Here is a 27,176-nt window from a genome sequence, read left to right as displayed (position 1 = left end):
CACTAGTAAATTCATTGTTGACTGGCTAAGTGGTTGTTTTGATATAATAATTTCCTGTTGCTTGTCACCATGTAGCAAATTGCCAATTACACTGACAAGAGGCTCTTGATGTACTTGAGCAGTAAACGGTTATGAAATCAGGCTACACAGGTTCCATTGTGTTACTTTATTCAGATCAAGATACAGTAGTACAGCATCCCAATTGTGAAGAGAATTCAAAATAAAAATAAAAGCACAGTCTTCTTGATACAGGACAATCAACAATCAAGGTTTATTCAAGAGAACAAAATGAGAGGGGAGGGCGGAGGAGAAGGGAACAGCGAGAGTAGTTGAGGGTAAGACAAAAGTTTCTTTTATCAACACAGACGATACATTTATTCAACCCGCCCATAACCGCCCCAGCTCCCACCCCATAATAAAACATTATGCAGCCTTACGTACACATGCTCCGTGTCCCCCCCCACCCCACTTTCTTTGAAAGCATGCACTTGTTCTCCATCGTGTAGAGATTTGTAAGCAGTGAATCGTTGGGTGGTGCTTCATGTTCGCTGACATTATGCTTTTAAATCTCATGTACAGTGGAGGACTTAGCATGGATTGAGGGAAAACTGGGTGGCTATAGGACATGGTTTAGCCCTGACAGCTGTCGTCAATTTTATTTTAACATCCGAGTAACGTCCGAGGAATAAAGTGTCCCTTACAAAAAAAGAACAATGTCTCTTTACAGAACAGGACAGGTGAAAACTGTTTACCCAGGCATACTAAAAGAAAACACCACTGCTTTTCAAAGTCATTGGCACAACGATTAAGAGCAATGCCGAGAACATATTGCAGAAAAATCACAACCGGCTAAAACTTCCCACCCTAGCACATCAACAAAATCACTGAGGATTTGGAGGAGGGTTAATTATGAGCAACACTTTACGACCGAGCTGGTCCCTGTTACAGTGGGCCGAGGTAATTCATTTGTTAGACCAATTCAATCTGTGTTGCTGCAGAGAACAAACAGTGCAGAAGGACAGGGGAGTCTGGTGGATTGGATGCTATTTGAGATTGATTAGTACATGCAATCATTTAGAGTGTTGGTCAGATTACATGCAGTAATGGACACCCTGTTATTTCTTTGTCAGAGTTTGTACAGAACGATCCCGTATAGCATTTAGGTGACGCAGCAGCTTTGGTCTGGTGGGAATAAAAGTCTGAACAGACTTTTCAATCACTTCTCTGGAGAGCCACATCGGAGTCTCCAGGAAGAGAGAGCTATTCAGGATAAAATAAACAGCTTGTTGAACCATCTGCTGCTCAAAGTTTGCGTGTAGCTTTGGGAAGAAAGTACAGCAGCACAGAGAGCTAGCGTGGTCCTAGGTAGTGGACATAGACATGTGGTACGCTGCAAAGACTGGCTAAAGCGCAACAGTGGCCGAGGATGTTATAAGGGAGGAATGTGAGAGGGGTTCTGGTTAGTGATCCTAGCTAGTACAGTAGCACATTAGTTAGCATGCACCACTTAATGCAAATTTATCACACTTTGCCTTGTTAAAGCACCCATTTACAGCAAAGAGGAGTTTAAAGAAGAAGCCTGTGCTATGCCTGGACATGGTCTACCATTGGACAGTAAACAAAAGGAAAAAAGAAAACAGATAAAACAATTGTTAACAGCTTTCTCTATACATTAACCAGTTGTTCCTGCACATCAATAAATATCTTGTAAAAGTGTTTGCGTTGTTGTTTCGGGTGGTTGTCTGGTTTAGCCATGTTGGGTTGGTTTTATGCTAGGGCCAGAACTGTACAAAGAAGAAAACAAGAACACAACTTGTTAATGCACAGGTTTCTAACATGTTAAATACGATTCATGTCATTTAGTGTTTGTACACAATGATAGAAGATGGAAAACCTTACCACTGATAGCCTCCTGGGCAAAGTACTTGACGTCCATGTCTGTGTCTGTGGACAGCTTCTCCAGCACTGGCTTCACCTCTGTTTGAAGGGCACTTGGGGACAAAGAGATGATGAGGATTATTAAACAAACCATCAATGCTGGTTATTTTTTTTGTGCATATTTTGGAGAGAAAACATTCAATACTGATATTACAGAGACAACATACTTGCTGTCAAGGACGGGGCCGATCTTCTGAAGGGACTTGGCCACATTGAAGCGAACGTTGGCCACCTGGTCATTGGACATCTTGAGGACCACTGGTAGCATCTGCTTTGTGGTGATGTCCTGGCCACATGCCTCTGAAAGAGCCTGTGACACATCATATGGGTGTTCAGTAATGATGACAACAGAACAGTTACAGATACAAATACACAACAAATATGTTTTAAAAAAGGAACCAATATAGTTTTAGAACAGAAACTGATAAGTAGTACAAAAAAAGATGCAACTCCAAGGACCTAAACGTGGGAGCTTATGATGTCGACTCACATTGATGCAGAACAGTGTGGTCATCCTGTGGAGGTAATTGGGGTCATTGGCCATGCCCAGCACTTTGGGCACGATGGTGTTCTGAGCCCACTCGGCTCCAAACTTCTCCACCAGCTTCATCAGGTTACAGGTGGCTGCCTCACGGATGGCATACACTAGAAAAATTACAGTGACAAAATTCTGTTTGAACAGCGTGCTCTAGTTAGGTCTATATGGCAGAGAGGAGATTTTGAGGCTCAGGTAAATGTAGCCTACGTTCCCAATCAATCTATAATTTTGTCATCCTGACATCTATTACACGTGACTGTCTTGGAAAAGGAATCCCTCCTCTGTTGCTCTTCCTTACCTCTCGAGTCCACTGGGCATGTCTCTTACCATGCGTATACAACACTATTTTGTTCCATCCTCCACGCGACTTCATATCCCACTGGGACGTTTCAGAAACTGTTCTACCTGTGCTGTATATCGAGAATCAGCACACAGTGTTTTATTTTGAAAAATGACCTGATGCACTACGCCGTTTTTGCGGTCTGACTTCCTGTCTGGCTCGAGCTGTACTGTGTAGACTAAAGCGGCTGCAGTCTGCTTCTGTCAAAAATAGACTCTGCGCATATTCTCCAGAGCAGAGCGGAGAGCCGCTTCTGGCACACTTCTGAAACGTGCCATGGCGAAGTCGGTAGAAACACAAGCATCGTCTAGAACGGCCATAACGCTACCGAGATGGGCCCAGTGGAAACCGGGGGTTGGGTTTCTTCCATTTATTCCCCCCATTAAAAGGTTGTTAAGACACTTAAGGCAAATTTGTAATAAAAGATAATCCTTTAGTAATCCCACAGCGAGGAAGCACGCAAGCAGCAAAGGGGATAGCGCAATAGCAAGAAGCATCAGCAAAAAATAAGGAAAATAAGTTAACAGACTTATTGATATCTTACAAAGTCTACATAGAGTTTGGTTACTAAAGTTATTGTGAGAGATTTCCAAGTATCAGTATGATAAAACACCAGATATCAGGGTATTGGTCTGTCATGTGAAATGTTAAAAAGATACAAAAGATCTTTGTAATAGAGTTGGAAAGGGAATGATTCTGTGCCGATTTCTGTAGTCCTGTCTTTCTTTGAAGGGCTTACGTAAGGGTGGCACAGCCCTAACCCCAGCCACACACACACACACACACACACACGTAGGGAAACTCACACCAGCAGCATTCCAATGATGTAACCCAGCTGGCCCTTTGTCCTCAATAGCAAGCGTGTGTCTCTAATTGGAAAGCTCGATGTGAAGACAACATTATATACTCTGAGTGAAAACTTTATGTAAAAGGCAGTGTTCAAGGTTATAAAACGAAGCAGGGTGTGTTGTGCAGCTCTTTTGGTGCACAACTCTTACATCATTTGATTACATGTGATTGTCTCACAGAGCAGTTTAAACTTCTGGGTAGAGAGATGAGCCCAGGGCAAACCCGCTCAGATAAAACTAATATTTTTAACTTCATTAAGTATATAAATCTACGGCATGAATTGCAGGCCACGGCCTACAACACGAAGCAGGTTAAGTATACATACAGAAAGTATGAGAGTGTAACAGAATAGCTTAGCTGTCTCATGGTGACACATTCTCATTAACTTGTCAAAACCTTTGTACTACAGCATGTACTTGTTCTTCATAATGCCCATTTCCTGCTCACAGCTAGTGTTCAGTACATGGAGTTAGAAGGCGGTGAATAAGAGGACTTTTCTCTCCATTAGCCTGAACATCAGATCTATTCAACTGGCAGCCTGTGGAGCCAATGCGGCCCTTTAATAACCTAATTACGAGAATCAAACAACCGTCTTTTAAAAAAAGATGCATTGTTTTTTTCCCCGATTGATTTCCATTCAAATTCCTTGCTTTGCAGGTCAGACATTGGGAATGTAAAACTCGGCCCTTTTGCACTTCACATTTTTCAAATCTAGCCCTTCTGAAAAAAGTAGTTGGACAGGCCGGCTGTCCATGATGGCAGGGAGCTGCAGATTGCCACATAATTCGCACACTTTAGCCCCCAATTTTCTTTCTCCCATCCTCTGTACACATCAGTCCATTCCCTTCAACCACATGCTCTCTTTGTGCTGGTAATAATACAGTATCAGAGTGGTGAGATAAGACCCGTCTGGCTCAGGTGAGTAAGAGCAGAGATGCTGCGAGATATGGAAAACCAAAGTCGAATACAACAGTACTGACAACTAATGCAACCTTGGTGAAGATTGTAATGGACATAGAGCAGGTGCAGCAAGAGTTGTATGAGAGGTTGTTCAAAAAGACAATTGGGGATCCTTCGGCAGGATGTTTGTTTGGAAATTGAGTGATTTTACGGTGTTGTAAGAACATGAACAAAACTAGACAAGGACAGTATTTTGAACTAAATCTGTGTTCATAGAATTTTGGCAAGAATATCAGCAAATGTAAGCATCTCTGTTTATGCAACAACCTGACACATACATTTTAAGAGTTCAATTTGTTAACATCTCTCATAGCTCCTTGAAAAACTTTATCCAATAAGAGATCCTTACCGTGGTCAATAAGCCAGGCCATACAAAGGGTGTTGAGTTTCTCGTCAAAGAATTCCACTCCCTGAGAAAATATGAACAGTGTAATTAGAGCACTTTCCTGGATGTCTACAGTCATGCCTGATTAACGGTTTGTCTGCACATTTCTAATATATCTGGTGTTTTGCATGGTACTAATTAGAAAGACCTTTACAACATATTTTATATGGGTTTCAGCTGTGTTCCTAGACTCCATGACTCACCAGCTGTCCTGCCAACAGGGGCATGTACTCTATGATGGCGAGGCGGACCCTCCACTTTGCGTCCTCTGCCAGCTCCACAATGGCCGGCAGGAGTGACTGGGAGAGCTGACGGATGCCAATCACCTCGTTCACACAGTCTAGGTTGGAGATGATGTTCAGACGCACCTCGGGGCACTGGGACAGAGAATTTATTAAGATGGACAAGTTCAGCTTATGGCTGCATGTTGCCTTCATCACAACAAAGTCTTCACATATAAGAAAGATCATTTATCACATAAACCTCAATGTTTAAAGTAATCAACCTTTGTTTAGCTTTATATTTAACAACTATAACACCCATTTTTACTCTCTCCAAAGGAAAATAATTCTTGGCTGTGGCCATGCCAAGCCACTTCAGTCACTCCAAACAAGATTGACTTACAAGTAAGTTTGATCCAGAATTGTTATAACCCTAAGCCTTAAATGGAGATCTGCTTTAGTTCTGATTTGGACAGGATATTAACAAATGGAACAGCTTTCACAACTTTCCATCCACATATTGCATATATCATACTGCACAATGACTCGCCACTCTAAGTCAGGTTTGTTAACTAAATGGGAACATAGTAGCCCTGACAATCAGAAACTCAGCTATTAAATTAATGCATATCTGCAGAATGTTCTCCGTTTTGCTCCATTTTAAACTGTCCTCAGATAGATGCACCTTGAATTATTGAAATTAGCAAGTCAAAGCTGTCAGTTTGGACTGTAATCTAATTAGACACTCTTGGTCTTGTGTTTGTGCTGCTAGGAAATGGGGCCATCTTTAAATAGGACTGAGGAAAGCAGTGGAAGAACTGACAGCCTCAAGCCATCCAAAACATTTATATACCTTTGTGTCTAACCTGCCAAAACTCATGTTCTGATCTTAAGATGCAAATTAATGTAATGGAAATCAAATGTATTCGTTGTTCCAGACGAACCTGTTACGTTACAGGAAGATTGTGCAATGATATAAGCAAAAAATTCAGCCCACTTTAACTTTAAGTAGACACACTGCTCTACAATTTGTTGCTGGAGCAGCTCCAGAAACAAATAATTTCAATAAGTACCTCCAATACCAGCCGCACAAAAATAACTGAAATGAAAAGCCGACAGACTGATGAAAGGTTGTGTCCAATTGCATTATAAAACTATCCTCTGTGCTACGTGTGCAGCTGGAACTGCGGCCTTGCTCAACCTACTTTAACCAGTAAACACCTACAATTACTACACTACATACAATCAAAATGTATCAAGCAATAACTGAGTTACGTGCACAGTGTCCAGCTTTTCATTATGCTTCCCTCTAGACACAGCAATTCAGTCTTCTAATTGTAAGGTCTCAGTCTGGCTGCCAACTGCGTGAATCATCCTCCTACCCAGCCAGGTAAATCTGGTGGCTGCGACTAAGTGGCTTTGACCTGACCAAGAAGTTGGTCAAACTCAGATGCCTCACAGGACACTTTTGCTGTGAATGTTACCAAACTCAGTGCTGCCTTAAGGATTTTCAAAGCCAGCTGTGCCACACACACACATATATATATATAAAAAATGTCCACATTTCCTTTACCTCGTCCTTGAGCTGAGCCAGGAAGAGAGGCAGCAAGTGCTCTATTGTGTTGTCCTTGCCCAGGATGGTTGAAAGGCCCATAATGACCGAGGCCAGGGCTGACTTCACATGCTGGTTGGTGTCTGAAACAAGTTCCTGGAGACAGAGAGATCAGCACAAACAAATCGTTAAGACAGAAAGTACGTAAACAAACATCGAGACTACTGCTATGGGCCATATTCACTACACACAAGTCGATTATAGCCTCCCTCTCTGTAAATACACATCGAAATGGAGTTAATACCAGGGCAGACAACAGTCACTGCAGTAACTACCGACGGTGGAGTGACTTAAGTATAATGTAGACATAAAACAGAAAAGGTATGATATAAATAAGGGGCACAGAAATTGCATATTTGATCATATCAAACCAAATTCACATGAAAGTTTATGGTACAAATTCTAAATACTGAAAAATGTAAGCACAAACTGATCAGCACAATGTAACGGGACCTTTGTTCTGAGCCATTGTCATATGACGCTTTTACAGCTTTGTGAGGTTGTTGCTACCTGTATAGCTTTGTCCCACTGTTGATATGTTGATAGGATAAGCAGAATTATTATTTATGACACTGATCTGTGTCTTTTACAAACAACTGTCTATAGATCCAGGAATTGTTCTGCCTCTATCATTAGTGAATGATAACAAGTATCATCTGGCTATGATATAAGAATTTTTAATCAGCTGCACTACGACTGAACGAAATGTTGAATAAAAATACAACAGTGCCATCTGCTGTTCACAATCAGACTAACACTGGCAGACAGACACAATGTCCTATCTTTTATAACCGCCCCACAGACATGCCCCCTTAATAGCCGTTGACGGTTAGGGTTATGTAAACGGTTGTTGTCTGACCATATCTCCTTTTTTAAGTGTGTGTATGTGAATGTGCTTGAATGGGTTTTATTGTTTACTCGCATCAAGAGCACCAAGGCAAACACACAATCACCATCTACAGCAGTGGAAATATTTATATTCCTGAAAATTCAGCAATCTGCCATTTCATCCAAGATCTTTTTATGGGATTTTTGTTACAGCCTGGTTCTTATTTTCATAGTTTTTGCCAGTTTTGACATTTTATTCAACTGCTAAAATCGGGGGGCGATCTGGGGAAACAGCTCGTAAACAAACCTCCAGTGAGCACAGTTGGAAAAGAAAACTGAGGCTAGTGTGAAAATGAATCAAAACTGCATGCTGTAAATGTGTGTTCAATTTTACAGAGCAGCTTCCTGGTTAAACTTTAACCTGCTGCACCCATTTATAAATGCTGTTTAGACAGAGTGCTTCATCACATTCAATCAGCAATTGAGTTGTAAACAAAACAGTATCATTATCATTATCAAAAGGAATAATGGCCACCATTACAACAATAAGACCCAGGTTGTAAAAGAAAACCAACTTCAATTTAAGCAGACATCACAACACCACATATCTGCATTAAAGCTTTAGGGAAGACTATAAAAAGATATGCCTTTAGTCCTTTTTCATGCTTAATAACTCATAGCGGATCAAAGTGTTTTTTGTTCAACCGAGAAGCGAGGCACCAAAGAAATATCACAAAGTGGCAGACAGAAAGGTTTATTTTTTACCTTGACGCAGGGCAGAATGTGAGTCATGATGATTTGCTCACGACTGTCCTCAGGGAGGTTCTCACAGAATTCTAATGAAAAGAAGAAAGAGGACAATGTCAATAAAATATGACACGGACTGGACAAGAAGTTCAAACAAGATGTTCAATTTAACCCAGTGCAATTAGTCTTTTTAGAAGGTCTCTCTCATTAAGGTTTTATTTAATTATGTGTATTCACGTACTAACCTTTGACTTTGTTGGCAGCAGCAGCACGGACCTCAGCTTCACAGTCCTTCAAGAGATTCTGGAAGGCTGGGACCAGGTCATTCTTGGTGATCTCTGGTCCCACTGCTTTCTGGAGCTGCATTCAGAGAGAAATCAATGTGTGAAAATCCAAATAAACTCATGGGGAAAATATGAAAATAAAAAGAAATTATGGATTTTAGAATAAAGGGAGGTAACCAACGACATACAATAGGTGATTAAACTACGATTACCAAAATAATGGGAATATTGGATTTTTTTAACCCAATAATTTAACCTACAATTTGTGAGAATTTAGTTAATGCATCAAAACACTACTGAAAAGTTTGGACAGGGGTGTGTGCATGTTGGTGGTGGCAATTACAAAAAAAATTCCTATCCGACCAGAGGCATTTTTTAAATCAAATTTTCAAAGTTTGAGCTGGGAAACTGGCTCAGACAATGACTGCACAGATAAGACTGCTACTAACCCAGTTACGGCTTCACATGCAAAACTCCTGAATGCATAACAGCAGCCTGGTTAGGCCTTCTGAGTACGAGAGACCAAATTAAGGATGCTCTACTCCAACACTAAGTGGGTTACTGTGTCATATAAAAATAATGTAAACTTTCATGATGAGATAGAGGTTCAGCGTGCCCACCCAAACCTCTTAATAACTGAGTCAAAATAATGTTTTGTAGCCAACTTCTTCACACAAGCTCCATCTAAAATGCTTGAGTGGAATATGTGGCTGCACATCATTAATGTTCCAAATTTCTTTTCCTTTTTTTTTTTTTAAATGCAGTGAAAATACCATCATATCACTGGATCCAGTTTAGAGATGGTTAGGGAAATGATTTGCCAAGCAGATCACACAATTACATAAGAATCAATAAGTCAAACTCAGGCAACAACTTCAAAACTGTTGCATGAAAGCCATTAAGCTTGTCACCAATTCAATCAAGATTCACATTGCTTTTGCTGAGTTACAACATTGTGCAGAGCCACCAACTTCACAATGAGGACAAGACTTGTGAGATGCTGCATGCAGTCAAGACCTAATGCAACTCCCATGTGAAAAATCTTTTGCATAAAGGAGACATTTGTATGACCACCAATATATTACATTCCATACAATTTGTACAAAATAAATTCAAATGTCAGTTTTACTTTGGTTTCTCTTAAATTCTACATGGTCACAAAAGCCATTATCTTAATGAAAGGGACACAACAAGTTTAAGTAACAAAAAAGTGAAATTTGCCAAAGTGGGGGAGTACTTGCTGCAGCATGACCCAAGCTTGAATGGGGCAAATAAAATGGGGTAATACTTCAAGTGCTACAATGGATCCATTTCATTGATCCTCAGAATAGGCACCGATTCAAGAATAGGTCAGCTGTCTTTAACAAGAGATTTACACATAAAATTTGAGCTCCCCTCACAGATACATTTGTGTTAAGTTTAAAGAAAACACCACAACCATGTTTTAACAGAATGCATTGACCGCCTTTGTAAGAAATTGTTTTGTATTGTGTCCTTATCCTGGAAAGAAAACTGTGCACACACTCCCAAAATAATTTCCTCTATGACTTGGAGCATTTGTGTAACCTGAAATGTTAATCAGGGCATTAAGACTTGTTTACAATGAGCAGACATAAACATTGTTTGAACCAAATAGTTTTTCATGAACTGGAAACTTCAAGGCAGTTTTAAATATGACGATTCTCAACCGTTTCTGTCAATTACACAACGTACCAAGATGACAGGGGGAAGAAAATAAGGATTTTTTTCTGCTTACCTCAGAGAACTTATCAGCCACCATGTAGCGGACCCTCCAGGATTTGTCTTCTGCAGCCTGGCGCAGGGTTGGCATTACCAGGGTCTCCAGGTCCTCCTGAGGCAGCAGGGTGGCAATGCTGACACAAGCCTCCACTGCAAGCAGCCGCACTGAGTCCTGATGCAGACAGGTACTGGGGATTAGTTTCATAGCCAAATACACTAAAAAGGGACTGCAGAACCCAGAATGCAACAGCAGTTCAAACAAATAAGGAGGAAGATGATTGCACATACCTGCTCATCAGAGGCCAGAGCAGTGAAGAGGGAAATGATGTCACTTTTTACATAATCCAGCTCCAAGACTTTGGCAAACTCCCCCAGTTTAGATGCTGCAGCTCGACGCACCATAGGAGTGTCATCTGAGCACAGGGTGCGAAAATGCCTAGAGACAATCACACACAGACAGTCTATCAGAGACCAACCTGATTGTGGAACCAAATTTGGTTAAAACAATCACCTCAGGTCTGCATTGAATGATATGCCTAAAGTCATGCCATGTCATATATAATGCACAAAACTGCAAAAAAGGATTTAGTAAACATGCGTTTCCCTTACTGGCGGATCTCAGCCTTGACAGTGCTGGAGACACGGGGATAACAGACGCTAAAGAGGCCGCAGGCAGATGTGCGAGAGGTGAACCAGTCACCACTGGCCAGCCGCTTGACCAAAGGCTCAAAATGGACCTCCAGGTCAACTGGAGAGTGCTCCTGAGAAATCTTCCGCAGGGACTCCACGGCTTTATCTCTGACTACTGTCTCCTCCACTGTAGCGAGGCTTTCCAGAGGAGGCTGTGTGTCGAGAAGGAATAAGGTCAGATAGGGGTATAGTCAACCATTCACAAATGGACATTATAACGACATGCATGTTGTTTTCTTAAAGTTTATATGTAAATGTACAGAGAAATATCAAATAGTTTACACTCTTTATTGACAATGCTACAATATCCATTAGTCATGTCTATATAAAATAAGGAATAGGCAAGATTTTCACTGTACTTTTTTTGGCTGGAAAGTCAAGTAATTTCAGAATTTTCTATGTTTAAACATAATGCAGCATGTTTGTTTATTTCAAACCAACAAATCCCCGAAGAGACCAAACCCAAGAATTCATTCATCCCAAAAAACAAGTAACATCTGTGTCGTCACAGCCTGCCTTATAGCTTAATCCTCTGTGCTATCAAACTGTTATCAGTGTCTGTATCCTGAGCTCTATCCTTGCATCATGTCATATACATTATTTACGATGACATGGTAGTATGCCATGTTGATAAACATGGATTTCTCAAATGATCTCTTAGGTTGTCGGTTTCTACTTAAAAGCAGGTATAGACTTGTCCCTTAATAAGCATATATTTAAATCAGCTCTGCTTTAACTTACCAAGAGACAGTGAACGTACTCTGGCCCTCCCACCAACATAGTGAAATTGCCAAGCTGCTCAGCCAAGGCCAAGAGCACCTCATCTTCATCATAGATGGTGTCTAAAGGATAAAAGAAAGACTAGTCAGGGCTGAAAATGTAACATCAAGACTGTCAGGCATTGCAACAGTTTGGTGTGGTTTAAAGTACAACACATTCACTGTTTATCCATGTGACTGGCCAATAAAACTGAGGTCATAACTGCTGTGTCAAACATCCATTGATTTTAACAGGTGAAATGATTGACTTTACTACCTGTGAGGAAAGGAAGGAGTTCAGTGCGAGTCCTCTCAACACCAAGGGCCAGAGCTATGGTGGACAGCTTCTTGATGCTGTTCAGCCGCAACTGCACACAAAATGGACATACTTTAGTGAGGCGTTCACAATAAAGTGCAAGAACATGCAACAACCAGCGTCAATGAGTCACGTTTAGCCTCGGTATAACTCAACCAGTTAGCCCAGGCAGGGTGTATTAGTAAAGTATTTTTGTTGATATCTTGGCTACGGGCCGCGTCCTCTTTTTAAGTACCTAGCTAAAAAGACAAGCAACATTTCAAATAATGACGAATTAAGATAGCTGAATCGAAATGCTAGTTTCACATTCACTGATGAGGAATACACTGGATAACAACATTGAGCTCTACCTACTGCGGCCTCGAAACGCCCTGCTGCTGTGATTGCTAACTTTAACGTCTAGCTAGCATAACGCTGGCCACCAACGCCATGTTAGCGCTAGCGGCTATATCAATGACCTGGTTAGCTTGCCTTATTTACTTTGATCACCTATGCATTTCGGTTGGTATGCCGACTGAAAATGACATTGAGCGTTAGTGCAGATTAACAATGAAAGTCGTAAATCGTGAACGCAAACCAGCTAGATTGGCAGGCAGGGTGCGCCCGGCAGAAAATTCCTGAAAGGCCTTAACCGGGGAACGTTAGCTAGCATGTATGCTAGTTCGCCAGTTGATAATCAGATGTCCCGAGAAAACGCGTGAAAATGGCTTCAATTCACCGAACAATATAAATGACGATGGAAGTCGAAATAAGAGTAAGTACCTGAACATCCTCATTTCGCAGTTCATCAATGAGAACGGCGATAGGGTAGAGAGAGTCGTCTCCATCAGCTCCTGCCATTTTGGATTCTGTTTCAGTTACCGAATGGCGCTGTTGTGCTGCACTACGGGGTTTCTGCTAGAGAAGAGCGGCTGCAGGGCCCTCCCTCCTCCGCTGCTGCTGCCTTCAAGACACCAACACAACAAAACAAAATGAAATACTTTATGAAAAAACAAAGTTACCTGCGAAATAAATAAATAAATAAAATATATCAATAGTATAATAACTTTACTCTGTAAAAGTAGCCAATTCTTTATGAACAGCCTCAGTCCTGGATGAGTATAAAAGGTTTGCCTTCTTGATGTTTGACTAATTAATAAAATTCGACATTTTATCTTATAGAGTAGGCTATGTAAGTAATATGTATATGATTGATTGGACATCATTGATTCAGCTTTATTGCGAGCTGTAAGCTATTATAAAAAGCAGTGGAAGGCTACACATAGGAAATATAAATATGCGAAAGACATAGAATTATAATAGAATAAAAAATATAAATATAAACTATGCATTTGCATAGGAAAAGCACAGGACTTATTTTGTACAAGTGAAGTGTATTTGTCCCAATTGGAAGAATGTATGCTGCAGCAAGCACACATAGCAAATCATGAAAATATATAATATGAAAGAGAATGTGGTAGGTACTAGTCAGTATCACAGAAAGAGGGCGGTGATTGTACATTTTTTCAATTTTGAAAGCTATGTAGTTGAAAGAAAAGCTTTTATTCTGAAAAACGACGAACCGGATATTTACGCTTCTTCCGGCTTGTCAGTCGAAGCCGGTCAAGATGGCGTCTCAACAGCAGCAGGCTGGTGGGCCGATGTCTCAGCCCGGATTACAACAGCAACAATTGAGTCAACAGCAAGACTTCGATCCGGTGCACAGATTCAAGATGCTTATTCCACAGCTGAAGGAGAGTCTCCAGGTAATTGTCGACAATGGCCGAAACATCTGGCCACAATAGCTAAAGTCGAAATACTGTCGTTTCATAAATACAATAAATATATGACACAACGTGCTGAGAACTTATCTCTTTTAATTTCATTTACAGAACCTAATGAAGATTGCATCCCTGAATTTGGCCCATAACACGTCAATTGACAACGGCATGTAAGTTGCCAGGTTGGGGGAGTGAGAGAAAGACATGTCTGTCAGTCTGGTCTGTGTGTTTTTTGTTAATGTGTCTGTTGTGTCTTCTGGTTTAGCAAAAGCAGCGACGCCTCTGTTCAGCGCTTTGACAAAAGCTTAGAGGAGTTTTATGCCCTCTGTGATCAACTGGAGCTGTGTTTGGTAAGACCTAAACACAATACAAACAATATATTGCTTGGCAACCATCATTTTATTTCCTACATTTAGTCACAAAATCTAATTTTATTCCTCTGCTTCTGTCACACAATCAAAGTTCAACCCTCTTAAAGTCATATTTGACATTTAATAGATGGGGGACTGATTGACCATCCTGTAAGGAATTGGCAACCCACCTCACAAGGAGCATTAACCTGATTCCTAACTTTATTTTTATGTAATTTATTTAATTTGTAGAGGGACCATGTACAATATTAAACATAGATGTTGCCATTTGTTGCATTGAGCCAGCGTTAGCTCAGAGCTCATTTACATCTGCAGTCCCTTGGCAGGTCATTATTAAAACTTTCACATAGTTTACTTTATCTAGGTGGGTTTGTCAAATATGGAAAAGCTTTTGAATGAGTGCAGTGGAATTGAGCATTGTTATAACAGTATTGACAAAAATAGTCATGTACACAGCAGCCATAACACACCCTGACTACTGCATCAAGATGATATTGGAAAAAAAGTGAAATGGTTCTTTTAAAAAAATATATCAGTATTGGTTTGAGTAATTTTTTTTCTGTCCTGTAGTTTGTCTTGACACGTAATGTATCTACACATAAAAATATACAGTACAATCTCCTGTTTGTTCCTCTCTGTGCAGCGGCTGGCGTACGAGTGCCTCTCCCAGAGCATTGACAGTGCCAAACATTCACCCAACTTGGTCCCCACAGCCACCAAGCCAGACACGGTGCAGACAGAGTCCATGTCATACGCCCAGTACCTCGGCATGATCAAGTCTCAGATTTCCTGCGCCAAAGACATCCACAACGCTTTGCTGGAGTGCTCCAAGAAGATCGCAGGAAAGGTACAGCCTCAAGGAATCATGTAGACCTGGACCCTGACTATCCCAACTCTCTATGCGTCCGGTGACTTTTGAGAAAAATGATGGATTTAACATTTGGCGCTCTCCAATATTCAGAACTCAGTTTTTTCCCTACATTGGTCAAGATGCTGTTCCATCTAGCAAGATCCTGTATATTTGGTTAAGATTTTTTGTTGTTTTGTATGAATGCTGTGTAAATATTCCTGACAGTCATGTTGTGAGATGACCAGCAGGTGGTGGCAGAGTTGTAACTGCCAACTCAATATTCTCAAGTCTTTTGTAGCTTATTTGTATTGATTATTAAAACCTTTCTACTGAACCTTTTCTCATTATTCTGGATGCACAAAGGAAGACTTGTCCATTCATAACATCTTTCACTGATGATGAGGATTTAATGTTACAGCATGATTCATAAAGACAAAAAATATTTGTTCAACTGTGCATGTGAATTAACACAGTTTAACTTTACCGTGTTATCTTATTTTGTCTGCAGTAAAGTTTATAAGATTTAACACTAGAAGGGGTAAAAGGGAAGAAAATGTCGGACCCAAAATTTACAGCGATGGTAGAATAAAGGGTCCTTTCAATAAAAGTGGCAACAGGCATTGAGTAATAGCTGATCTCTTTGTCCTTGGAGGATCCTGCAAAACAACATTCTCATTTGACTCCTATTGAAGCAGTAGTGTTGATTTAGTGGGGCAACAACAGCCGCCTGGAAACACCCTGAGGAATTTAAAGAGTAGATTTTTTTCGGGTGGAGGGGAAGTTGTTAAGAGCTTGCACTATCTATCATGGTCACTGATTTCCAGGGTTTCAGTGAACATGTTATTATCTTTGAAGCTGTAAAGCCCGTCAGTCATCTCTCTCACCCATTACAGGGATTTGTGTGAGATAGTGATAGAAGTTCTCTTGAATGGCTCATCTTCCATGTTACATAAACGTACTAAGGATAGTGCTCAGTATTTCTGGACTGAGTGAGGACTCGGCTTACACTTGGATCCTTGTTGAGTTATATATTGGTCAGAGGCTTCTCGATTCTTTGCTATCTGTATGTTGAAGCTGAAGGGATTAATGAAGTCTGATACACAAGCACGTGAGAGGCGAGCCTGGTGGGCTTGCAGCTGTGTTACATCTCAGACCAATCTGAGTTACTGACAAGTGCTTGGATCCAAAAATACTGCCCTGGGTCACCACCAAACAGGCACAACGAGAGGTTCATCACAATACACACTCACACTCTTCATAGACCCTCTGCAGGCCTATGGTCACATACAAACAGAAATGGACAAAAACACCAAACAATCTTCATTTTTTTACATGTTTATTTTCAGACAATAGTCTGTGCTGATGTGACACAGAACTTACTGTTAAAGCTTGAAAAAATATACAAGAGCAAAGCTGGAATTATTGAGAACAATCCAGACGTTGTCATATATACTAAATTGTGCAATGCAGCACAGAGTTCATATGATGAAAAACAAGAGAAGTAACATATAAAAAGGGAAGAGTAGTATTATTTCTTTTTACAAAGATTACAGCAGATAAAATACATATCTAGAGCATTGGATACTTGACAATATAATTACAAAAGACAATGTAGACATCGTCTAAGTGCAACAGTCCATAAGACACTTCCTTTTGTGTCTTGTTGCATTATGAAAATGAAATGTGAGAAACAGATGACATCATCAGAATATCTTACATACAGCAAATTCTGTTTATCTGATGCAAAATTATACAAATTATTTGCTCTCTGGTTTTTACAGTGTAATATGTGTAGTTCATGTGATCCTTAATTACACATCAATATATTTCTTACATCGTTTATTTTGGTGCAACACCATTACATCCATAGAAATACTAATGACCCTTGTTGTTGAGAAAGACTATGGGCCATTTGTGCCTTTATTGTACTGTCCTATAAGCTTATAAGAGTATTAAAGGTCCCATATTGTTGAGCGTGAGATTTCCATGTCCATTTTTATATTATAAGGCAGGTCTAGGTGCTATAAAAAACTGTCAAAGTATCAAAACGCTCAATGCACACAGCCTGTATTCAGAAACTGTGCCTTTAAATGAGCCGTCGGGACTTTGTGTAAGGTTGTGATGCCACAACTATACAGTCACCGCCTTCAGCCAAACCCCCAGCGTGACTGTGGTTACAAAAACAGCGGCAGAGCTGATAAAGGAACACAGTGGATGGTTTATGCTCAGGCCTTTAAGAGATGACCAATAAGTACAGACTGGCCTTTTTAGGACGGGGGCCTTAAAGAGACAGACACTATAACAGAGCTTTCAGACAGAGGATGAATAGAGGTGCTGCAGCAATAGACAGTATGACATAAATAATGTGGGACTTTTAATATTGTGGAAGAATTACACTTCTGGTTTTGCATGTTCAACAGCCAGCACACTACAAATCATATATACTGTTATTTCCTGACAACTATTCTCCAAAGCATATCACAGGATTTTATATTTTCTACCTGATTTTAGAACTGCCTTCATATTAGGTTAATACCATTATGGCATAAAAATAAACCTGCAGCGACAATTCCTGCTTTTGTTATACCCAATGTAATCCACGAAAAACCCATGAAAAAGCAAAATAAATGCCCACTGTAATGGGACAGCCATTTTCAGCTGGTTTTTAATTATTGGCAAGATTTTTTTCATATTGTGCAGCGTGCTTTGGAAGTGGGAAGCAGTAATGTGAAACGTAAAGCCTCTTAAATATTGAAAAATCTGGGTCGTTACCTTCTGATTCAGTCTATCTTGTTGATTAAACCTGTGTGTGAGTGTGAGTGTGAGTGTGGGTACAGGGCACCAGTGTATTGTATGACACTTCAAAGACTTTAAGAAGCAAACAAATAGAAATTTTACTGCTCTGTCGAGTCTGAGAATTTCACGTTTCCCTTTGATTGGTGTCTGTGGAAGAAAAAATAACAAACACAAAAGCTAAATTAACTGCAGCATCATAACATGATAATATGCTTAATACAGCATGCTGTATGTGTGTGCAATCGGTGTTTCCCACTAGTTTGTCATTTGATCTTGACCAGCGGATTCTGACCTGTCTTCAACACTACATGGGGTCCAAGCACATAACACTGACCTGTTAGCCTGCTCAGGGCCGGCGATGGCTGCCTGGTGAACACCACGGAGTCGGGGTGCCTCCAGGCGAGACATGGGGCCAGATGACTGAAACTTGGACAACTCCTGCTGCCACTCATCGTCAAATGACTGTGCTTCAGCTGCGGGTGGGGGATCAGGATCATGTTAGACAACATTCTGTCAATGGCATTTACAGTGGAATAATGTTCAACTGGCTGGTGTTCTTAACTAGTCCCCTGAAATTACAAAAAAGCATAATCTAGGATCTATAATCTGACCACATTCTACTTCACTGAGTCACGGATATCTGAAAAGTAATGAAGGGACAAAAATTGATGACATATGGCTAGATGTACTTTTAACCAATCACTGTAGTGGTGTCTTAATATTTTATTTATGTAGAAGCAATTAACATAAGTCTGATTTTTTCCCAGAATCATCTCCGAAATAGCTCCTAGAAATATTACTTTAACATACATTCATCCAAATTCTCAAAGTCCTGGATGAACTCCTTCTCTCCTGTTTTCTTGTTGTACTTCTTCTCAACAACATGTCCCCTGTCCTGGATGTGGTGACCAATGGCCATCTTTTCCATACCGCTCTCGGAGTCTTTAAGTGCTCGCCGGGTCTCCTTGATCTGGAGATACAACATTATTAAGCCCATGAGACACGTCAGCTGGTCCGTGAAAAAGCATATTCATCCCATAGATTAGTAATCAACATGTTTAGTTCCTTTCCATAAACAGTCAGGTCAGAGTCTAAACAGTTTGACAGTTTGACCAGTAAAACACAAGTGCGGCTAATAATAGTCTTAATGGCTGCATTCCATTTAGGAGTGGCAGTTCCAGGGTTCTTGTACTGTGCATGCAGGATGACTGAAATGATTTCTGGCACACCTTAATGGAACAGAGCCATTATATGCCACTGGGAGAGTTTGTTTACAATAATGTTCCCACAAGGAAAGGCCAAGGGGACGTTATCACCATAATCACTCAGAATTGATAGAATGAGTGAATCCTCTGCAGACAGATTTACTTCTCCAAGCTCAATGTACTAAACTGTGCCCTAATGTACTGTGATATGTAGTAAGATCATGTGATGGGGAACTTACCCCTCCGGGGGCACGGCGCGTCGATGTGCTCGCCTGGAAGACCTTGGGAGGCTCATTTCCAACCTTCGAATATGTCATGACTGATGAGGAGCTGAATGAGTGGGTGTCTGAATCTGTGGACATGTTCTCCTGAAACACACAAACACGCAGTTAAGAAACGACAGCTTCAGCAGTCAGGGAAAGCATGAAAACAGAAAAGGAAGAGAAAACAAAGTTATGAACTCACAAAGTTTCTGTGCATCCTGTTTCTCATGTTGGACATCACGTTGTCGAACATGCCGAAAGGGTTCCTCATCATGTCCTGTGCAAACACAAGAAGAAAAAAACAATCAAATGCCATAAGAGTTGAAAAGGCTTGGCTTGTATGCCACATGGTCACAAGGCGTTAACAGCTCATAAACAACTCCATCATGTGTACAAACATACACGCACGGAGAGAGTAGTGTTCTAAATGTGTCTTACATGTGTGCCATCTGGGACACTGTAACCAGGACATTCACATTTTATCACTTCAATATATGTGACCTAGTAACATTCATAACAAAGCTAGAATTCAAGTCAAGCATGCAAATAAACAAGATATTTACAGTACGTCTTTATTAAGGGGTTTGTCCTGGATAGGGAAGGTCGAAAATGTGTTGCTTGTCGTATTAATGACCTTGTAAAGTGTATTATTTATATTATTTGTTTTTTTTAGGAATCAGTTCATGTTCACCTTTAATTTCCTATTTAAAAAAGAAAAGAAAAAAAAGTGTATGTAGGTCACAGTTGAGGTACCACCTTTGAGCCAGGAAAAACTGTCCTCACCACTCGAGTCAGTCATGCATGTCACAGTAAGATGCCATCAATCACCATGCATTCAATATTTGTTCATATCAGATATTCTGTAAGGGTGCAGCCCATTTTTCTGCCTAAATAGACCCACATCTGACAGAAACAGACCCTGTACAGCAGACCTCTTTAAAATAGATGCAAAGGAACATGGATAAGGATGCTGCATTCAAGAACAGTACAGATTTTTGCAAACCTCAGAAGGAAACCTACTGGTCATTCCACATTCTACATACTGGTCACAGTGTTTCCATAAGAATTGCTTTTTTTTGTGGACAAATTATTTCCTAACATCTTCCTCATCATCTGTAAATTTCTACCAATCTTATGTATATGTTTCACAGTTAAACTTGATGCCCCCTTATACAGTATGTGGACCAGGCATCTTTCTTGTTATGGCCCCTGGGGTACAGTGTACTTTAAGGGCAGAATGAGTGGGATTTGTTGGTTGCGGTTTGTCGATACAATATTCGAAGTTGCCTCCTCTTTCCTAGCTTAGTGGCACCAGAAACATCCTCTTGGATGGGTGCTTATGATCTAGCACCCGATCGCTACATCTTTATAGAGTCAGCACCCTCACACCATGCACACTGTTATTGGCTGAGGGGCTACACACCTACTGCCTGAAACGTGATGAACGCAGTCAAATAAGAAGTCTACACATTGTTTTTTTTTTTATCCTACTGATTCTGCCTGTAATGATTTTTTTAAATATTATATAGAATTTGTAGTGAATGAAGAGGAAACACTGTGACCATTTTACTGACTGCAACTAGTCAATAAGTAATGTACAGAGTCAGTTATAGAGAGAGCATGCACTTGTGAGAAAGTAAGAAACTCATATGACAGTATATGTGAACAGCAGAAGACTCTACTGACCGTGCTGTCAAAACTGCCAAAGGGTAACAATGAGCGGCTCATATCCTGAGGATTCAAACAATATCAGTTTATTAACATAGCATAATATTATATCATGTATCATAGCATGTTACACACACACACACACACACACACACATCATGTAGACTTTTTGCATGTTTGTTGCGGTTGTTGCCAGTAAGCTGTTAGGTTGTCTTACATCTGTCACTAAGCCCTTGACACAGACACACAGCTCCCTCCCCCTGGCCTTAAACACAACCCCTCCAAGGCCGTGAACCCTCTGGGAGTGCAAGAACCAAGGAGTGACAGGCCGGTGAGGAGGGAGCAGCCTGCAGCCACAGCCTGTGTTCTCTGGGCCAAAACCACAGGTGTTTATGACCCTGTGGCTCTGGATAAGCATCTCAACGGTCCTCGCTATGGCGTGTGATGTGCAGGGGTATTGTGCGTAATCAGTGGGGTGTTGAATGACTTGTGTTCCATGTGTAATTGGGTCGCATTGCCAGAGATTAGCGTGGGTTTAACACTGAAACTGAGCTTGATTCTAGGAAGGCTGCAGTGGGCTGGACCGGCCAGTCAGGACAGGGATCTAACAGGGGTCGGAGAGTCCAAGGCTGCTCTCTCAGCTCTTTTCAAATGTCAAGCTGATGTAAAACGCTCCTGACCAGTATCTCTCAAGCCTCACGCAGCCAATTTTATCCCAGTGTGGCATGTATGAACTAATAAATGCCAGTTACATATCTGGCAGCATTATATTTAGAGTGGGGTTGAGCAGAGGAGAGATTGAGGGTGCAAAATAAGGAACGTAGACCCACTGGTCTTTAACACATTATTTTAGGCTGTCTGGACAACTGCAGATTGACATTCTCTTTTCTATCTCACTCTCAATCTGATACTGGACCTGCCACTGTGCCCTCTGAGGCAGGCTGCTCCTGCTCCTGCGGGAGCTATGAGTTACACCGCAGGGGACCGTAGATATGATTCATGCTTAAAAGGCAATGTGAGGTTGTGCTGCAGACACATAGCTCCTTGGAAGTGGCGCATTACCAGGGAGCTCGAGGCATTTTGTCAAATCTGTCCTTTCAGAACTCGATCACAGAGAATAAAAGGAGTCACTGAATCTGACTATGGTGACTGTGATGTTTTTAAAGCGGCTGTAGGTGAATGAGCAGTTTGGGAAGCGCTTATATCCACATTGCCAAACTTTACTTCTCACTTTATTTCGGCAGAGAGCCAGAGCAGGAAGAAAATCTGACTTGTACACTACTTATGTACTTGTATAGATCGACAACAAAGAGGACATCAGCTCTACCTTTCAGCTCTAGCATCGCCAGTCTTGCTCAGTACCAAACCACAGAATCAAAGCAAGTGCATCACTTGTAATGATGCTCGATTGTCATTCGACAGTACTTTTATAAACTCAGATGAATGAGTGCTTTGAAAGGTGATATGAACAAGGTAGTGGATTTGGCGAGAGACTGGGAAATGTGAGAACTCACAGCAGCTTTGGAAGGTAAGACAGAGCTTCTTTTCCCATTGGGAATCTAATGCTTAGCAAGCTTATACAAGACGTACAAGCCTTCCAGCAATATGTGGCCAATGTGTGTGTATGAATTTCCTATGTGTGTGTATTTGCATGCCAGTGTGTCTGTGTTATTTCGCTGTGACTGTGTGTAATTGTGCTTGTGAGCATGTTTCAGTGCTGTTTGTGTTGTGTATGCATTTCTGTGTGCACATTTGTGCCTGTGATATTGGAGAGCAGTATGAGAGCGAGCTGTCTGTCATCTAGCTGCTAATGCACCAGCACTGCCAAGGCACGGTCTGCCAAACAGATGGACCGAAAGAGCAACAATGAGAAAACAGAGTGTCCATGACATCCGCACACATGCCTTTACAAAGCCAACAACTCGGCACCAGAGCTTCGGCCCTCTGACCACTGCTGGGCACCACAAGACTGCTCCTTATCTTCACATAAATGAGTGTGTGAAGGGACTTAGAGAGCTGAGTTCTTTGACAAAAACTGTAGATACTTATGGTAATTCAGTTTACTTTAAACGCAGTGTGTAATTTATGCCGCCAAGCTCTCTCAATGAATAACGAAGGACATCGTTTGACATTGTGAAGTAGTTTGGGATCATGGGAGATGTTGTCTTCATGTTAAACATCCACGCTTGTCAATAAAAAACTTTCTAAGAAATGTTCACATTCAAGGTAATGTATTAAAGTTTAATTCACACTACGTTTAGTCAATTTTGCAGACTTCCTTCACCGCTCTCTGGCAAACATAGCGTCAGGCGATCAAATAAAGCCTTACGTATTTCTCTGGGTTTGAACATTCTTGGTAACATTTGGGATAATGTAGTTTACATAATAAGTATACAACCCAACAAAATATACATCAAAGATCTAGTTGTTTCTAGAAATTTTAATGCATAAATGTTATATATTATATCTTTAAAGCAGAAGATGACTACTTTCCCACCCCCTAGCATTTATTTTTGGCACCACTGTCCTCAGAGTCACAGCTACCAAGAAGACAGGACAAAACATGAGTTTATCACCTCATTTAGTGTATAATGGAGACATGAAAGCAGATAGAAGTGGGACCAGTCTGACTAGATCGCCAGTCAGCCTTCATTTTCCATATGCTATACTGTATATATATCATTTGTGACACTAAACAAATTAGTCTAGACATCTAAGCTATGGAAATCTTTTTTCTTTCAAACTGCAAAGATCTCATCTGCATCTCTGTGTATGAATCAAGAAAAACGGTGAATTGCCTGCCACTCGTGATGCAGCTCAACAGAACCATACTTTGTTTTTGTGCAGCATGACTTTACACCTAACACATAACTTCCGGCGATTCCTCCAAAAAGAAAAGAAACTCTGCCAATTGACTAAGATACTGCTATCAAACTCATAAGTAAACAACATCTTATCAAAATCATTTACAAAAACAGCATCTAACTCCTACCAGAAGAGTTTATAAGTTTGTTTTGAAGGGCATTTTGCAGTGTAGCTCCATTTCACCCACTGTCACTGAGGTCATTAGTCAAGTGCTCACTCAGAGCCCCTCCTCAGCTGGCATTAGCTAGTTAATGGCATGATGCTAATACAGAGAAAGCAGGTTGCTGGCTATTTAGGCTAGGCTTCTGATGAAAGTCATTATCAAGGATAAATATACAGGCTTTCATGAGGTGGTGGGATTAAAACAGGTGACAGGGACTAATTTGGAATTAGCAGGGATATAAAGCAGCACAGGGGCTGATTTGATTTGGGAAAGGTTAACGGGTGCAAAATGTGGCAGACCAAGACTAACCCCTGCCTGCCTTCTTGCATTTTCATGACAATGCTGCACAATTAATATGTCAAGAGCAAAAAATATGTCCATAAGTACTTAAAGGCCTCAGCTTCTACAGACTTATCCTCCATGAAAGTCTACATAATCAAAGATATGTGTGGAGACAAACTATATTTAAGTTAAGATGTCAACTAGGCCAACACCAGATTGATATCAACATAAACTGTTATTTTCAGCAGCAGTTCATCTCAACAGAGAAATGCAGAATTCTCTGGGGTCCTATTGGTTCAGGTGTTAAAGAAGTCTGCTTGTATTTGCGAGAAAGCAGTGTGTCAGTGGAACAATGCACTATAAATAGGGCTCCTGAGGGCTAGATATAACCGTCCAGAGAGGCCAAGGGGGTTGCCCTTCCACTAAACCAGAGAGACTCACATGGCCCCCCATACCTCAGTGAGTGGTGCTCCAGTTACGCTGCCAGTGGCAAGCTTCCACTATAACCTTAGCAAACTTAGCACTTCCTCTAAACGCTAATCTTCTATGGTTATAAGGCCATGAGAAGTGGGCAGAGAGGGTCACAGGGGCTGACTGTACGAGAGAATCCTTCGTCCCACATTGACCCAAATGATATGCATGTAGGCTAGTCAGTCACGTGTCTGCACACACATATGGAGAGCTTTATCACCCATAACTCGAATCCACAAGTAGAACAAACACTCAAAACTGTAAAAGTTGTGCTTCTTCAAATGCACGTTCTCACCCTGTGTTCGTCCCTCAGCGCAGGGGATGAGCTAGGGTGCTCTGCCACTTCACTACCACGGCTTCTCCCATCCATTATACTGGGCATCAAGGGCCCGCCGAATGGCTCAGAGAAGCTGCGCATCATGTGCCGCATATGATCCCTGTGAGCCCGAAATGGATCCCTATGGCAGAAGAAAAGGGGGTGAAGAGAAAGTGAATCTCTGCAAACTGCAAAGAGGAAAAGAAAACGTCTCTTCTCCACATACTGTACTCCTACATTTAGTGACTTCTATCACCGATGCCAGCTTGGAGCCCATTACAGACACATTCTTGGATGAACACAACACATTGAAATAGGAAGCACTCCTAATATGATTTCAGCCTTAGAAGTCGGGTCAAGTGTGGCCACACTAACGCAGCAGGTGTTCACTCATGCAATAAGTCAAAGTGACTGTGGCACACAGTGTAAGTGTAGACAGTATTCAGAAATGATCAATTACCAATAACTTTCTTTAAATTATACTGCTAATTCTGTTCCTAAAAACTGTACCTTTTTATTTGCTAACTAAAATTTTACAAACCTGTTTCAAAATTTAAAAACACATTCAGTTTGGCATTTTTGATTTACCTTTAAAAAGATAAAAGTTATTTTAAAATCAGTGTTTGCCGTCACAGCAGTCCACACCATCTTACAGCAGCTGCTGTTAGGTAACGGTTCCATTAACTTTTAGCAGACATGGCTACTGGTGCTACTTCATTCAGCTAGCTATAAGCATGACAGCAATTTGGTTTAAATTTAATGTAGCGATAGCAAGTTATTAATTTCATTTTTGTCAATACAGAGTGTTTGTAACATGACAGTTTACAGGCTGTTCACCATTAGTTATTTGTAGGTAGCCACTTTTTCTAATCAGTTTTTAGATCTCAAGTCTAGTTAGTTAGTTAGCCAACGTTAATTAAAAATGATAGACACAGAGTTAAGCTAACGTTGGGCCTTATATATCGACGTCTCGTTTAAATAAAAATAATAATTAAAAGTGGCACTGAATTTTACCTTAATTCCAGTGACTCGCTCGTTTTTTTAACGTTAGCCTAGCATAAAAAAAACAATAACGTCAGCTTTCTGTGTTACATTATTAGCTTGTAGGTACACTTTAGAGTTTGTCTGGGTTTTTCTACGCACAGTCCTGAAGTAGATAGACCCTATAAATAGCACCTCAATTGCTTATTATTACAGTAACAGAGTTTTTTTTTTGAGTGTATCATTTTAACAACCCACAAGCCGAAACAATAACAGTTATAACTGATTTAAAACAAGTGTAATTTAGCTAACGTTACTTACGACCAGAACGGATCCTCATCAAACTCCCTGAGATGATTACTGTTGAACATTTCCGCGGACTTTTGAAGCTGTAAACAAAATGAAACAAAACTGAGATAAATATTTTTCAAGAAATAATCCGTTCAGCCGCAGGTGCCTCAGCTTCAGCGCTCAGCCTCGGTAATGTTACCACGGAGGGGGCTGGCATGCGATATGATTCACAACCAAACTCACTGTGACACCGGCCATGTGACGCGAATCCGGCTCTCTGATTGGCTGGTTATTCGGAGCTTTGAATAGGGTCTGTCCGCGGGGCTGTGTGTTGTGGGTGGCTGCCATGGCAACGGTACCCTAGAAATTTCTGATAAAGCTCAAATTTTCTTAACTTTCTTGTGCCTGTGACCAAAAAATCAGCTGTGTGCTTATCTAATGCACCCTCACAGGGACTGTGTAGTTTATATGCAGCTAGTAAGGCATCAGAAAGATCCATAATGAGGAAGAAATCACACTCTGCAACTCTGTAGGATTAAATTACCAGACTGTTATGAAGTGATTCTTGGTTGTGTAATTGTAGGGTGTGAAGACATGTGGGAGCACATGTGAAGAGGGCACTCACAAAGCTCATCTATGCGCTCGCCTTAACAAATCATTTTGTACATTCTTATATTATTTCATTACA

At 40.8% G+C, this 27,176-nt stretch overlaps 3 protein-coding genes across 4 annotated transcripts; 1 reads left to right on the top strand and 2 right to left on the bottom strand.

Moving 5' to 3' along the window:
- Window positions 1-151: 151 nt before the first annotated feature.
- On the bottom strand, window positions 152-13,094 carry ppp2r1bb (protein phosphatase 2, regulatory subunit A, beta b). Its single transcript, XM_084351140.1, has 15 exons — window positions 12,969-13,094; window positions 12,168-12,258; window positions 11,874-11,974; window positions 11,052-11,284; window positions 10,731-10,878; window positions 10,459-10,614; window positions 8,664-8,778; window positions 8,437-8,507; window positions 6,805-6,939; window positions 5,214-5,387; window positions 4,975-5,035; window positions 2,429-2,583; window positions 2,106-2,248; window positions 1,900-1,991; window positions 152-1,784 (listed from the first exon to the last, which is right to left on the bottom strand). Exons 1-15 carry the CDS (start codon window positions 13,044-13,046, stop codon window positions 1,768-1,770), a joined length of 1,770 nt encoding a protein of 589 aa, XP_084207266.1. The 5' UTR covers window positions 13,047-13,094; the 3' UTR covers window positions 152-1,767.
- On the top strand, window positions 12,922-15,521 carry med29 (mediator complex subunit 29). Its single transcript, XM_084351141.1, has 5 exons — window positions 12,922-12,960; window positions 13,799-13,951; window positions 14,078-14,136; window positions 14,232-14,316; window positions 14,981-15,521. Exons 1-5 carry the CDS (start codon window positions 12,937-12,939, stop codon window positions 15,206-15,208), a joined length of 549 nt encoding a protein of 182 aa, XP_084207267.1. The 5' UTR covers window positions 12,922-12,936; the 3' UTR covers window positions 15,209-15,521.
- Window positions 15,522-18,056: 2,535 nt separating this feature from the next.
- Window positions 18,057-26,737, bottom strand: mlf1 (myeloid leukemia factor 1). Of its 2 annotated transcripts, XM_084351148.1 has the most exons (8): window positions 26,519-26,737; window positions 25,196-25,358; window positions 21,138-21,182; window positions 19,654-19,728; window positions 19,428-19,556; window positions 18,794-18,953; window positions 18,318-18,456; window positions 18,057-18,130 (listed from the first exon to the last, which is right to left on the bottom strand). In XM_084351148.1, exons 1-8 carry the CDS (start codon window positions 26,566-26,568, stop codon window positions 18,082-18,084), a joined length of 810 nt encoding a protein of 269 aa, XP_084207274.1. In that variant the 5' UTR covers window positions 26,569-26,737; the 3' UTR covers window positions 18,057-18,081. The 2 variants fall into 2 exon arrangements, with proteins under 2 accessions (XP_084207274.1, XP_084207275.1); XM_084351149.1 differs by lacking the exon at window positions 21,138-21,182 and having other exon boundaries at window positions 26,519-26,736.
- Window positions 26,738-27,176: the final 439 nt, after the last annotated feature.

Source organism: Pagrus pagrus (genome assembly GCF_965226575.1).
Source record: "Pagrus pagrus genome assembly, chromosome: 4".
Lineage (NCBI taxonomy): Eukaryota > Metazoa > Chordata > Actinopteri > Spariformes > Sparidae > Pagrus > Pagrus pagrus.
This window is presented reverse-complemented; position numbering and strand designations above follow the sequence as displayed.

Coding starts and splice junctions, on each gene's coding strand:
- med29 (XM_084351141.1), top strand. CDS start 12,937: ATGACGATGGAAGTCGAAATAAGA. Junction 12,961..13,798: donor CGATGGAAGTCGAAATAAGA/GTAAGTACCTGA, acceptor CCGGCTTGTCAG/TCGAAGCCGGTCAAGATGGC. Junction 14,137..14,231: donor ACGTCAATTGACAACGGCAT/GTAAGTTGCCAG, acceptor CTTCTGGTTTAG/CAAAAGCAGCGACGCCTCTG.
- ppp2r1bb (XM_084351140.1), bottom strand. CDS start 13,046: ATGGCAGGAGCTGATGGAGACGACTCTCTCTACCCTATCGCCGTTCTC. Junction 8,779..10,458: donor TGGCTGATAAGTTCTCTGAG/GTAAGCAGAAAA, acceptor CTCTGAATGCAG/CTCCAGAAAGCAGTGGGACC. Junction 6,940..8,436: donor ACATTCTGCCCTGCGTCAAG/GTAAAAAATAAA, acceptor CTCTGTCTCCAG/GAACTTGTTTCAGACACCAA.
- mlf1 (XM_084351148.1), bottom strand. CDS start 26,568: ATGTTCAACAGTAATCATCTCAGGGAGTTTGATGAGGATCCGTTCTGG. Junction 21,183..25,195: donor CGCTGAGGGACGAACACAGG/GTGAGAACGTGC, acceptor TTGAATCCTCAG/GATATGAGCCGCTCATTGTT. Junction 18,457..18,793: donor CTTTGAGAATTTGGATGAAT/GTATGTTAAAGT, acceptor CCCCACCCGCAG/CTGAAGCACAGTCATTTGAC.